This window comes from Salvelinus sp. IW2-2015, linkage group LG1 (assembly GCF_002910315.2).
Source record: "Salvelinus sp. IW2-2015 linkage group LG1, ASM291031v2, whole genome shotgun sequence".
NCBI classification, from domain to species: domain Eukaryota; kingdom Metazoa; phylum Chordata; class Actinopteri; order Salmoniformes; family Salmonidae; genus Salvelinus; species Salvelinus sp. IW2-2015.
Window position 1 is genome coordinate 7,937,546 of NC_036838.1, and position 14,672 is coordinate 7,952,217.

The 14,672-nt window shown below is 43.7% G+C and overlaps 2 protein-coding genes across 2 annotated transcripts in view; both read right to left on the reverse strand.

The window, feature by feature from the left end:
- The window catches only part of LOC111953104 (vacuolar protein sorting-associated protein 54), a 19,044-nt gene extending 8,058 nt beyond the window's left edge, over positions 1-10,986 (reverse strand). The window contains exons 1-11 of the mRNA XM_070448709.1: positions 10,876-10,986; positions 9,034-9,208; positions 8,364-8,608; positions 7,910-7,994; positions 7,712-7,746; positions 7,342-7,473; positions 6,906-7,252; positions 6,343-6,531; positions 5,187-5,219; positions 1,790-1,886; positions 927-1,279 (exon numbers count right to left, since the gene is read on the reverse strand). Of these exons, the coding sequence (XP_070304810.1) occupies positions 927-1,279; positions 1,790-1,886; positions 5,187-5,219; positions 6,343-6,531; positions 6,906-7,252; positions 7,342-7,473; positions 7,712-7,746; positions 7,910-7,994; positions 8,364-8,608; positions 9,034-9,178 (1,661 nt within the window). The 5' untranslated portion in view covers positions 9,179-9,208; positions 10,876-10,986. The remainder of the gene's footprint in view (positions 1-926; positions 1,280-1,789; positions 1,887-5,186; positions 5,220-6,342; positions 6,532-6,905; positions 7,253-7,341; positions 7,474-7,711; positions 7,747-7,909; positions 7,995-8,363; positions 8,609-9,033; positions 9,209-10,875) is intronic.
- A 1,629-nt stretch (positions 10,987-12,615) lies between these two features.
- LOC111959594 (E3 ubiquitin-protein ligase pellino homolog 1-like) overlaps positions 12,616-14,672 on the reverse strand; it is a 54,884-nt gene continuing 52,827 nt past the window's right edge. The window contains exons 5-6 of the mRNA XM_070436081.1: positions 13,138-13,354; positions 12,616-12,910 (exon numbers count right to left, since the gene is read on the reverse strand). Of these exons, the coding sequence (XP_070292182.1) occupies positions 12,711-12,910; positions 13,138-13,354 (417 nt within the window). The 3' untranslated portion in view covers positions 12,616-12,710. The remainder of the gene's footprint in view (positions 12,911-13,137; positions 13,355-14,672) is intronic.

Consider the following 14,672-nt stretch of genomic DNA (forward strand, 5'->3'; position numbering starts at 1 on the left):
GAATTAGTGATAGCTAGTGACGGAGTAAAAAACTGATGGAGTTAGAAAAGTGCTCTCTTTTGCTGACGTGGTTAGCTAATAGATTTACATATTTTGTCTTCCCTGTAAAACATTTTAAAAATCGGACATGTTGGCTTGATTCACAAGATGTCTACCTTTCATATGCTGTATTGGACTTGTTAATGTGTGAAAGTTAAATATTTTAACAAACTAGATTTTGAATTTCGCGCCCTGCACTTGAGCTGGATGTTGTCATAAGTGTACCTGTGTCGGGATTGCAGCCCAAACAAGTTAAAACATTTTTTTTTTTTTTATTAGGATTTTTTTTATTATTATGCCAACTTGATTTCCAGAGGGTAGCGGACATCGACTCTAGGGTTAACCACAGAAAAATTTATAGAATTGCAGGAAATTAACTTTAAAACGGCAAAAATATTCTCCCATGGAGCTTAGAGAACATGTAGAATTGCAGGTAATTGACTTAACTTCAAAAATATGTTTCTACACCACCAAAATGGGGGCCTCTAAAATGTTCTCGCTAACGGACCGACTGCGCCCCCCTGCCACGCCCACCACCTAAGCCCCTTTTTTGATCCAGAATAACCCTGTATTCTTTTGTTGGGGTACGCTCACACCATTCAAACACTGAAAAGCTGCATTTTAGCATAAAACATTTTGGAAGGAAAACTATTTCACGTATATTGTAATTAATTATAGATCATATTTGATAGAAATCTGGAAACACTGGACAGTTACTTTGATTTCCTGAGTGTATACAGATGTGCAGCATGTATTGAATCTTTTTCACACTGCCTTGCCAACCCAAACTTTACTTTGGTGGAATAATAACCAGGCCAGCACAGCATATCCTGACTCAGTAGTGTTAACCGTGTGTTTGTGGTTGGTGAAGGTGGTGAGTGACTCACGAGATGGCGGCCCCTCCTGGCTGGAAAGCGTGTTCCCTGCTGGAGGACGACTCGGTGGTCCCTGAGGCGGAGTCACTACCACAACCATCCATACGTGACAGGGCCTGCCTGGGCCCCACGGTGGAGCTCTGCTCCTGGCCTGTGCTTGCCCCCAGGTGCAGCTGAGCATCATTGAGAGCGTCGCTGATGAACAGGCCCTCATGAGTGAGGTAGGCCAGTTCTGCTTCCTCCTGGTTGAGAGGAGTTCCTGGGGCCTCAGTCAGGCCCCCCGCTGCAGCCCGCTCCAGCAGACGGCTCTTCTGGTTGCTGTCCAGCGCCTCCAGCACGACATTCCTCACCACACTCAGCGTCGCCTGTGGGGCACAGCATAAGGACAAACTTATAGGGCAGAGGAACTAACTACCAGGGTTGTGGTAGCTTCCATTTAAATTCCAGTCAATTCAGAAAGTAAACAAATTTCAATTAGACATTTTCCTTACTGAAAAGCTTCTTGAATTGAAATGGAATTGACACCAACCCCGCTAACTACACAAGATAAATGAAAGGCACAGATCAGAGTCCTACACAAAAGGAATTAATCATGTACTACAATGGGCCAGTAAAATAATGTACTTTAAAACAGCTGGTTTGTACACCAATGAAAAACGCCAAAGATAGGTGTAGACACTGCCAAAATAACCCATGCTGAAGTGTTATTCTATTCTTCGATGCCAATTTACATAGCAAGGCATCTAACTACCTTTCTTTTCTTACCTCTTAAACTTTCTTCAAGCCTTCTATTCAGCAAGACGACAATTCCATAAATACCATTTTGATTAAATCTATCTGACCGGGATTGTGTTTTAATAAAGTATGATCCTCACCTTGATCCTCTTCAGGAAGAGAACGAAGTTCTCAAAGACGGACTTCAGCAGCTCAAACCACTGGGGGAAGGTCATCAGACGCATCTGGTCTGCCAGCCTGACCAACCAGAAAGCAGGGTTGTATTCATTAGTGCAAACCGTATCAAAATGTTTTGCAACAGAAAGAACCCTTTAACTCTGTTTTTTAAATAATGTCACCTTCAATTCCTATTACTAACAACTCAAATAAGAAATTGCAATAATTTTTTGCTTTTCTTTGCCAGCTTAATGTTTATTTTGGAAATAACAGAGCTCTACCAGGAGGGTCACACCAGCAATGCATTGCATTTTTACTCATGTGAACAATATATATTTTTTTACTTTAGGTCTGCTTCAATGGCTTTCATAGGTAGGTAAGCATTGTTAAATAAGGACTGATGTCAAATTATGGTAATTTTGTATGTCCAAACATAAATACTCAATTACATTCAAATGAATGCGTTCAGGTGGTATATAGTGCCATGTCCCTCAAAATGGTTCTCTTACATTTCTAAATGAGCCAGGTTTTTTCACCATGTTCAGACTATATTGAGATAAGACAGTGCAGTTTTTTGTATTATTATAGGCATTATTTTATACACAACTTTGTCTGAATATTGATGAATTGACCACATGGGTCATGAAATGTGATTTAACCAATTTGTTGCCTAAGTGTTGTCAACAATTCAAATATTTTTCACCAAAATAAAAAAAAATATATATTTTTTTTTAAAGTACCCCATTCTTAGTCCAACAAAGCGCCTATGCAAAGCCCTCACTGTCAATAAGAAACGTATTCCAGGGTCAGCCTGCCAGCTGAAAATATTTGCCAGTGTGTGTGTTCTCTCACGTCACCCCGCTCCTCCGCTCTCTCCACTGGCTTCCAGTTGAAGCTCGCATCCGCTACAAGACCATGGTGCTTGCCTACGGAGCTGTGAGGGAACGGCACCTCCGTACCTTCAGGCTCTGATCAGGCCCTACACCCAAACAAGGGCACTGCGTCATCCACCTCTGGCCTGCTCGCCTCCCTACCTCTGAGGAAGTACAGTTCCCGCTCAGCCCAGTCAAAACTGTTCGCTGCTCTGGCACCCCAATGGTGGAACAAACTCCCTCACGACGCCAGGTCAGCGGAGTCAATCACCACCTTCGGAGACACCTGAAACCCCACCTCTTTAAGGAATACCTAGGATAGGATAAAGTAATCCTCTAACCCCCCCCCCTTAAAAGAGTTAGATGCACTATTGTAAAGTGGTTGTTCCACTGGATATCATAAGGTGAATGCACCAATTTGTAAGTCGCTCTGGATAAGAGCGTCTGCTAAATGACTTAAATGTAAATGTAAATGTGTGTAGGCTACATACCCCTCCCACCTCTGGAAGCACATGTTACTGTAGCCTACTGACGTTCGAAGCGTGGATTATGAAATTAGGGACATATTTCTAATTACAGAAGAATTAGGCCCACAGAATTATACCTTATGGAGGAGCGGCTTCTATGGAGGAACTTTAAATGTCTGAACTTCCGACAGTTGGCTTAACGTTGGACTAGAGCTAGCTAGCAAGCTTGTGTGTGCAGAGCAGCAACAAGAATTAAAAAGCACGTCTTACCTTTCTGTTGTTTTTCCTCATCAATCTCCACACAATACCCCATAATGACAAAGCAAAAACTAGTTTAGACATTTTTTGCAAATGTATCTAAAAATTAACTTAAAATCACATTTACATAATTATTCAGACACTTTACTAAGTACTTTGTGAAGCACCTTTGGCACCGCTTGGCACACCTGTATTTGGGGAGTTTCTCCCATTCTTCTCTGCAATCCTCTCAAGCTTGTCAGGTTGGACAGGGAGCGTTGCTGCACAGCTATTTTCAGGTCTCTCCAGAGAGGTTTGATCGGTTACTGGCTCAGGCTCGGCCACTCAAGGACATTGAGACTCACGAAAGCCGGTTTTCCATCAAGGATCTCTGTACTTTGATCCTTTCATCTTTTCCTTGGAACTGACTAGTCTCCTAGTCTCCCAAGCATGATGCTACACCACCATGCTTCACCGTAGGGATGGTGCCAGGTTTCCTTCAGACGTAATGCTTGGCATTCAGGTCACAAGGTTGAATCTTGGTTTCATCAGACCAGACAATCTTGTTTCTCATGGTCTGGAGGTCTGTTAGTGCCCTTTGGCAAACCTCCAAGCAGGCTGTGATGTGCCTTTTACTGAGGAGTGGCTTCCGTCTGCCACTCTACCATAAGGCCTGATTGGTGAGGGCTGCAAGATGGTTGTCCCTTCTGGAAGGTCCTCCCATCTCCACAGAGGAACTCTGGAGCTCTGTCAGAGTGACCATCGGTTTCTTGGTCACCTCCTTGACCGTGACCCGTCTCCCCCGATTGCTCAGTTCGGCCGGGTGGCCAGCTCTAGGAAGAGTCTTGGTGGTTTCCAAACTTCTTCATTTTAAGAATGATGGAGGTCACTGTGTTCTTGGAGACCTTCATGCTGCAGAATTCTTTTTGTACCCTTCCCCAGATCTGTGGACTCGACACAATCCTGTCTCGGAGCTCTACAGCAATTCCTTCGACCTCATGGCTTGGTTTGTGCTCTGACAATGCACTGTCAAATATGGAACCTTTATATAGACAGGTGTCTACCTTTCCAAATCATGTCCAATCAATTGAATTTACCATAGGTGGACTCCAATCAAGTTGTAGAAACATCTCAAGGATGATCAATGGAAACAAGAAACACCTGAGCACAATTGAGTCTCATAACAAAGTGTCTGATAACTTATGTAATAAGGGTATGTTTTTCAATTTTTTTTGGAAAACCTGTTTTTGCTTTGTCATTATGGGGTATTGTGTGTAGATTGCGGAGGATTTGTATTTTATTTAATCCATTTTAGATAAGGCTGTAACGTAACAAAATGTGGAATAAGTCAAGGGTTCTGAATACTTTCCGAAGGCACTGTATGTCTCTATATTATGCAAAAAAAAAAAAAACGTGGGGGCCAAATCAAAATGATCTGAAGGCAGAATTTGGTCAGCGGGCCGCCCGTTGAAGAGCCCTGTTCCTAAACAATACGTTTCTATTCTGACAATCTAACGTTACGCCCTCAATTAGATTTCCACACACACATTGTTTTCACAGCCCTGTGCATACTCCAGCACCGCTTTCAATAGCAGGATGTCAGATTAACGCAGTTTAACTCATTGTTGTTGTTAAGACAACCAACAACTGGGTTAGCTTCCTTTCCTTTGTTTGAGGAAGGATTCTCAGAACACCAGAGCCATATTATTACCACACGTCCAGTGCATTGCGGAGAATTACCTTTAGCTCAATGTGCTCAAGCATATACAAAACGCATGCAATGTATAGCTAGCTGTACTACTCACTTCGTGACGATGTCAGATGTCAATTTCTTCAACCTGCGACCGAGTCGACAACAGACTGCGGGATAAGAGTGTTACTTCCATATCGGTTTTACTCATTCAAAATGCATTTCTCGTTTGATACGGTGTGCTAGCTCAGGAATAGACCAACAAAGTGGAACTGGAGGGGCTGCTGGAGGAGAGGTTTTGGGAAATACTCTTAATATGCAAAGCCCTTTTGCCTAATTTTCACCATAAATCTTTATGATCATGAATATTAGTCTGCTCTGATACTTTTTGTCCTGGTCTTTTAACCTGTGTGAACGATGCTTTTGGCTGCTATGGATCATCTCGTCACTTAGATGGTCCAGAAAAATCCAACTTCCGCTGCCTCAGCAAGCCAAACACCAGAGAACTCCAGCCTGTCCTGTCCCCCCCCCACCAACACACACACACACACACACACACACAACACACAACACACACACAGAGAGAGAGAGACAGGAGTGACAATACTATAAACCAATAACGCCAATCAGAGTATTCTTTACTTCAAAGAGATTCAAATTATGAATGAACACCAAATTCAATCAATTAAATTACAATAAAACAAGTAGAGATTTCATATTTCAAAACCAATTAACACAATGAATTTCCACGTAATGCAGATAATTAAAATCTCCTTCAGAGTCATTCAAAGTTCCATTACACATAACAAAAGGCAATTGGCAATTGAGTACTGAAATGTAAATTAGGGATTGATGATTAAGATATCAACACACTAGATGTTTCCCTGATTCTGAACAATCTCGAGATTGCCCCAAACGTGCCATTCTTGCATTTCACTTTGATTCCAAGTAGCTTAACGGAAGAGTCAGACCCACCTTTATTGAGCTGAACGTTGTGTTGCATCTGTGAACCACTGTGGACAAAAAACAACCTCAAGTATGGCGCTCCAACTACAACCGTCATTCTCAAACATTTTACTTCGAGGATTGTGAAACTCAGCATCAACCTTTCAAACCAAACTTATTATTTGTCTTCTGACAGCGGATTTAGTGCATTTAAAACCTTTATGTAACCAGGGTAAGTTCATTTGAGAAACGAATGAGTTAAATCATAAAACGACCACAGAATTAATATAAACATTGTCATATTTTAATCTCAATCGGTTACAGACCTTCTCCATGACCTGTCCGTCTTCCTCCCAGACTCCTGCTGGAGGTCACTCCTGGAGTACATGCTTAAAGTCCTCCACATCCACTGTTCTATCAGCTTCTCCATCTCACACCAGCTGCAGCCCAAAGGTGTCGGCAGGGGGGGGGGGGCGGGGGAGACAGGAACGTCAGACACATCACAAGGCCACACTCTAAAAATACACAGAGTATTTCACTATTGTTTAACTATGGCTGGACTCGTGTTTAAAAATGACTGATATTGACGAGCGAAACCTGAAAAGCATTCTACGAGAGTTGGTGTGTCAAGTTATTAAAACTTTCAGCGTGATAGCAGTTCTGCCACCACGCTGTATTTTGTGGCTTCAAGCTTACTCACAATAAATTAGTACGCAGCAGTCCAGCGCTAACTATCATTTTGATGTACGGTTGTCTCATGAGTGTCAGCACATTTAAATCAACAAGTGTCACCACGTGTGCATAGATAAGATCTGAGTAGCTGTAACACAACATCTTCCTCCCCCCACCAACTGAACTGTGTATCCCCTCAGCTCCACAGCTGCAGCACCTCCTGGTGGTGGCGATGAGCTCCAGGGCCCCAACGAACTCCGAGGTGGAGAGCAGCAGCTGCACAGTGGGCTGGCTCTGATGCACCGCCGCCATCAGCTTCAGCTTGTTGTGCAGCCGTGCGCAGTTTGAGCGAGTGAGCGCCTGCCGCAGTGCCCGCAGCGGGCCTTCGCACATGATGCGTTCGATGGCGGCCGTGCGGCCACGGAGGACTGCCACGGCGCGGGCGGTTTCGGTGAGGCGGTCCTGGAGCTCGTGCTGGGAGGACATGGCGTGGAAGAAAGCCTCGGAGCGCAGGGAGATCTGGCGCGCGATGCTCACCTCCACCACGTCGAGGTAGTGGCTCAGCTGAGAAAGAGAGGGAGAAGCCAACAACAGGAAACACGACGGTGAAGCAATGAAACAACGCAGGACACGACAATTTTCCGTCGGCTCACCTTTTCCTGTAGTAACCGTGACGATGCCATGTCCCTGCTGCTCTTCCCGCCAGCGCTGTTGAAGTGGGACCATGGTAGGACCGCGTTAAAGGTCGTGGGGTCGTCTAGCGCAAAGTCAGGCTTCATGAAGATCTGTTTAAGCCAGATGTTAATTTTGGAATCCATAACCAAATAGTATGTGTGCTGCTCTAGCTGGTCTAGGTAGATATTAATACAATTAAACAATATATTATAAAAGAAAGTTAATGGTATGACCGTTTGAGGATCATGAGAGCATACAGTCAAATCAAGGGGACAAAACAGTTCAATAGGGCTTTAGAAATCCCCACAACTCACATGGTTACAACACAAAACAAGAGGAAGTAATTACCTTGGGCACCTGCTCCAACTCTGTTCTTGATTTGTCTACGAAGAACAGAAAGTGAAAAAGCACATTAGTTGAATAAACTCACTTAAACACAAAGGAAATGTGATATTTGACAAAACTAATAACAAGATGGATTTGTCCGTTAAAGGCCCAGAATAGATACTGTAGGCGCCAGGTGCAGAGCTGTTTAATATTGCATACCGTGGTTGTTTGTGATGCTGGAGACAGCATCCAGCTCATCCTTGTTGGAACAGATACTCTTGCATCGCTCATGGATTTTCTCCCTCTACAGAGAAAAACAAACATGATTTAGTTTAGGCCTAATAGACCATGAGTAAAGGGAAGAGGACAAAGTCTTAGAAATAGCTTAAAATGCAATGTTCATTACATTGCACAGGGCAGTTCCAAGGTAATAACCAAACAATAGAAAGAGGATTTGACAACTGGACTGTGTTCATTAGGCACCAAACAGACAAACTGGAAGGGACTATTTGGACTTGCCCAATAAGAAATGCACATTTTTCTTCATGTTTTTAAATGTTCTCTGTTGCATGCCCTAATGAGCACAACCCAGGCCAGACAGTGGCCTCTACTTCAGTCCAATCTACTGAATAATTCACACTAAATGACAGGGGCAGCGGGGTGTATTCGTTACCTGAGCCGTTTCCTGCAGGTAGGGGCCAAAGTGTTCCTTTGTGATGTTGGGGAGGTAGAAGGAGGGCATGACTTCTGTCTCGGCAAAGTCCAGGCCCCAGGTTTTGGTGAAGAAGTCAGACTCCCTCTTGGCCAGTCGTGGGTCGTTCAGCGCGGCCGGGAGGTTCACCTTGGAGTTGTACACCGTCCACCTGTGCTGGTCGGCCACCACCGACGGGCCCTCGCACAGCCCCCGGGCTACCTCGGCTGCAAGGGCACGTGGGAAATGTAGTCAGTAGAAACCTTCAGCAGTAATAAAACGTTCAATGCATCTTGAGATGCATTCCATGATTGCGCTCCAATTCTATACCCTGACCCACCATCCTCAGCGCTGCGCTCTCATTTGAGGGTACCAATTTTTCCACCCTTCACCAAGAAGTGTGCACTCGTTCACTTCCGCTCATGCATTTAAAAGCTTTGGATTGGTGCAAGAATGGCTGGAGGGAGCTTCTTACACCAAACCATTCATTTTAAATCCATGAGGAAGTGTACAAGTGCACACTTTGGGAGAGGGGTAGACAAATAGGACTGCAGTCAGCATATGGCTGATCAACAGTGACACAAGATGAACCTTTATAGATATTCATCTTGTAAGACTGCTGGCCAACCATAAATGTAGGCTAGTTCTTTACCCGTGGGCTCCTTGGGGCAGACGTCAGGCAGGGAGTGGACGGGCCTGTAGTGTCGTGAGGAAGGGTCCCTGTCCTTCCGGAAGATCCCCTCGCTGCCACCACTGCTGGGATGAGGCACTGGGGAGGAGCTGTGGCTGGAGGCCATGGCATCGGTGCACCTCTCCACAGAGGCTAGCTGAGTTAGCAAACATAGCACTGAGTCAGAGAGTATCAATACAAAACAAAGACATAGCCTAAGCATTCATGTTTGCGGTAACAAAATATAAACCCTAAACCGGACCATCTTCAGAGCTCTTAGTCCAAGGGCATTGAAAATAGGGCCATAGAAAACTAAATGTTGAGAGAGGAAGGATACAGTGGAACACTTGTGTCAATAGTCAATCAATTCAAATGTCAGCCCATTTGTCTGTGCACAGCAATGACATTCGGTTATTGTCACAAGTCACTAGTCAATCAATTCAAATGTCAGCCCATTTGTCTGTGCACAGCAATGACATTCGGTTATTGTCACAAGTCACTAGTGTGAAGCAGAAGTGAAAGTGCAGATGCTGCAGATGTATTGTCGCTCAGACAATTGTGGCTCCGAGGTGCAGTTGAGCAGGTGTTAGGCTATAATCCGAACAGTGAGAAAAGTGATGCCTTTTGACTCACTTCCTCTGTGTATTGATTCAGTTATTGCTTTGTCTGCAAAACTAGCCCTGTCTACCTAAACTGAATTATTAAATTAAAAGTAATTCACCATTGGTGATTAAAGTGGAGGGTGCCTAGAACAGGGCCTATAGGTTAACCAATATAATCAGACTAGAAAACAGTGTTGTGTAAGCAACTGAGACCATGATAAACTGCTTACAGGAGCCAAGATCCTCTGTTGTCTAATCAGTCTGTTGAAAAGATTAGGGTGAAAGGTGGGCGGGTACCTATAGGCTACAATCAGCTCCTGTCAATATGGATATGTATTGTCAGTTTCAGTAACATACAATATCGAATGCATGGTGAAATAAGCAAATAAATTATTTATAGCAGACATATTAACTCTTCATATGACTGATTTACACCAACGTCACGTGCATCACCACACACTGAACACGTCATTGGGCAACGACATCGTAGCTGCCTATATCAACAACGTCAAATGTTAATGCATGTCGCTTGCTAACTAACGGTTACATTGACAGCTACAATCAAAAATAAATTGGCTAGCTGAGGGCTATATGGATCGAAACTGTACAATGCAAAATGTCAAGAAAATATAGTCAGCTATCTCTGCGATTCAGATAATGTTCCAACACCACCAGGGATGATGATTATGTGGTCATTTTTTTTAACTAGCTGGGTATCTGATCAGATGACAGTTTTAACTGACAATCTAGTTAGCGTTATTTGTTTCACTTTTTAAATAGCTAGATAGTAGAGAGGTGTTTGCCTCACCACACTGCTAGACAACTGCAGCTTCTTAACGTTAACTATCTCAGGTGGGGAACAAGATAGAACTATAACTCTAGTTAGTTAAGTAACCTAGCTACTGTAGCTAACTATGAAACACCGCCGTCCTTATTCGCATTTCCCCGTCATCCGGCAACATTAACTGTCATTGACCATTTTTCTAATTACTCTTTACAGACGATATACAATTTACTCTTCGAGCATTGATATTCGAGTAGTTACCCACGACTGCAGCAGCCTGAAGAGACCAGCTGGTTACACGTAGACTGATAATCGAAGCTAGCAAAATGTTAGCCATTTGACAGCCAAACAGAGACGGAAGCAGTCCACACAAATACATGATCGCTGAGCTTTTTTGAAGAGTAGACAAACCAAAAGAAGGTGCGCTATGTCTGGTACCTGTTGTTAGAAACACATTAGTTCTTGATTCTTCTTTCCACCATCACGCTAACATTAGACGAACCAGGCGAAAACATCAAGCAAACCGCCGGTACAGAAACCATAATGCACTGCGCGAACAATCTTCTTCGAGTTCTTTCGAGCATAACCATGCAGTCACTTTCATCACAGCACACCACCTACTTCACTGCAGGATGGGCAACTTTGATTGGCGTGGGCGGCCACAAAAAAACGGAACTCCTCATGAGGGGCTGCAGTGGGTCTGCGTACCCATATCCATACACCCCCCCCCCTGCCTTCTGAGCAAAACATTTCAGTGCACCCCCCTCATGGGAGTGAAGAGATAACAAAAATGTTTTAAATTAATTTCCTGCAATTTTACACATTTTGCCATGGGGTGGAGAGAACATTTAGCAATTTTATAACTCATTTCATGCCATTTTACTCGTTTTTCCATGGGATGGAGAGAAAAATGTGCAGTTTGACATCTTATTTCTTTCAATTTTACTCATTTTACCATGTGGTGGAGAGAAGAATGTTTTGCCATGTGGTGGAGAGAAAAATATTATTTCTTGCAATTCTACACATTTTGCCATAGGATGAACGCAAATGTTTTCAGTTTTTAATATGATAACTGATGATCAATGGGCCCCACCCCGGTCGGTAATTCGCCCATGCTTACTACAAGTTTAGATAGCTGGCCGCTAGACTAACTTACCAATCGAAAACCTTTTAGCTGACATGGGCTAATTGAGTGACTGCTGATGCACAAACACATTTCTAAATAGCACCTTGTGTATTCTATTATTCCAACTCTCAACAGTTAGTTGAGAACCCAAATTAATTCAAAAAAATATATACAAATATAGTTGCCCATCCCCTACCTACTGCTTACAACTGACAATTTTCACATTCTCATAAGTGGAAAAAGTCATTTTTATGTGAACTAGCTAGTACTGTCAATCCAAATGAATACTGTGTATAATAGGGTGAATGTTATTGCATATCTTATTTATTTTAGTAATGAAGGTGAGTTAGGGTGTGTGTGGGGGGGGGGGGGGAGATTCCTATGAGAATTTCCTCTGACTTACTGAAATCTTCCAAACTGACGTGTGTGGTCTCTGGGAGAAGGGGATGGACTTAAAAGTCTAGAGTCAGGGTTTTCCAGGGGAGGTCATTATCGGTGACATAACAGACCTATCACACTATAAATCAGATGCTGATTTCTGTGTATGAGAAACAGAGACCTCAAACAGCTAAAGCCCATCCAAACCAGACTATTTCTGTACAACTGAGATAACTCGTGAATTTGTTAAGATGTCCCATCTGCTCATATCACAGAGCAGTTGTTAATGGCTTAATGAAGTTACCAACAATAACATTTTGGAGACGGTAGAGTCTATGTTCTAAAAATTGTTCTATAGAGTCAATTGTTCGAGTTAAAAGTGAGAACTGGGGATATTAGCTGGCGGCTTCCATTCATTAGTCCAGTATGAATGCTTCAGAAACATCTACTTAAAAATGTCCCTGCAAACAATGGCAAGGCATGGCTTACAGGGAGGAGACTCACTCAATGAGACTGCACAGGAGTGTGTGTGTGTGTGTGTTGTGTGTGTGTGGTGTGTGTGTGTTGTGTGTGTGTGTGTGTGTTGTGTGTGGTGTGTGTGTGTGTGTGTGTGTTGTGTGTGTGGTGGTGTGTGTGTGTGTTTGAACATGTTATGTTTCTGCAAGTGCTCACATCTACACATGTTAGGGCTTGTTACTTCATGTGTGCGCACGCATCTGTGTGTGTACATGTGTGCCTGTGTGCATGCTTGTGTCTATGTCTGTATCTACTAGCTACCCACCATCTTGCCCCGTTGCTGGGCGGAGCGGGTCTCTCTGAGGGTGAAGACTTTGCCACAGACAAAGAGATCTCTCTCCACACGCCCGGCTTGGAGTCCTGCGTGAAGCCGTGGCGAGGGTGCATCACCAGCACGCCATTCGTGGTCAGCCCGTCCATCTGTCCGTCCTGTGTCCTCCACTTGGCTGCCTTCTCCTGGGGGAAAGAGGGATAGAAAGTAGAAAGGAGAGTTTCAGAAAAATGTGTGCAATACTTTTAGTTCTAATAGTTCATAGTTATTTCAAGGTTATATTATGCTTATAAACGTAATTGCATCATGAATGCTAATTGCAAATGCTTACAGAGGTACAGTATATCATATTAGTAGTATTTCATCCTAATTAAATGGCAGCTATTTTGTTGTCATCACAATCACCAACTCACCCCAGGAAGATGTTCTTGGAGGAGTCGAAGCCGGCGGCGTAGATGCGAGCGGTGTACGGCGGGCACCGCTGGCAGATGATGCGGCAGGCGAAGCGCGAGATGGTGCTCTGGATAGACTGGGTCTGGGTCTGGCCCCCCCCCGTGGCTCTGCTGGCTGCCAGGCACCGTGTCCGTCACCACAAAGTCTATGGGGCTCTCTGTGGAACGCCCAATCTGGATGGAAGGGAAAAGAGGTACAGTATATGAGTAATCAGTGTATACTCCATTTAGCTTTAGTAATGTTCTTGCAAAAAAAAAGCTTTTAGAGAGGCATATATAGTAACTAAACTGATTCAGTTCTATATTTAGATTAGCTTAAGGAATCCCAGATATGTGTCTCAGTACTCAAATAGCTTCCTTTCCTTGTCTCCTTTTTATGTGGTCTCTCAACCATTAGTGCTTTTACTAAGATTGTTGCCCGTTAGCCAAGCCTTCTATCGTTTTCATGCCATTCATTAGTTAGAGTTGGCTAAAGCACATGCAGATCAGGACTTGGACTATGAGACTCAGAGAAAAGACAGGTGGAAATTAATGTAGGAAAGAAAGGGAAACATTTTAGATTTATGTTAGCTGAGGCTGTCATCGATGTCATGCAGACGTAATGGAGTAACAGCACCGCTGGCCACCGTCAGACTGTTCACGCCTGTAAATCACTATGAGTGGAGACAGTCGAGACAGAGGTCTCTGTGTGTGTGTGTTTAGACTTTCTATGAATGTGAAGAAAAGACATTGCTCCTTATTGTCATCACTACGATATTTGCTGCTGCTCCAGTTTCAATGTTCTGCTGCGGCTATGGAACCCTGACCTATTCACGCGACGTGCTACCTGTCCCAGACCTGCTGTTTTCAACTGTCTAGAGACAGCAGGAGCGGTAGAGATACTCTTAATGATCGGCTATGAAAAGCCAACTGACATTTACTCCTGAGGTGCTGACTTGGCACCCTCGACAACTACTGTGATTATTATTATTTGACCATGCTGGTCATTTATGAACATTTGAACATCTTGGCCATGTTCTGTTATAATCTCCACCTGGCACAGCCAGAAGAGGACTGGCCACCCCTCATAGCCTGGTTCCTCTCTAGGTTTCTTCCTAGGTTTTGGCCTTTCTAGGGAGTTTTTCCTAGCCACCGTGCTTCTACACCTGCATTGCTTGCTGTTTGGGGTTTTAGGCTGGGTTTCTGTACAGCACTTTGAATATCAGCTGATGTAAGAAGGGCTATATAAATACATTTGATTTGATTTGATATTTGTTCCTTGGGTGTGTGAACGGAACAATTATTCTCTACTTAGGGAAACTCATTCAGGAACAAGGGTAAAATGTAAAAGAGAGAGAGAAAGAGAGTGTGTGTGTGTGTATGAGAGAGAGAGAGAGAGAGAGAGTTGTGATAGATAGAGAGAGGAGAGAGGGGGGAGAAGAGAGAGAGAGGAGAGAGAGAGAGAGAGAGAGAGAGAGAGAGAGAGAGAGAGAGAAGAGAGAGAAAGAAGAGA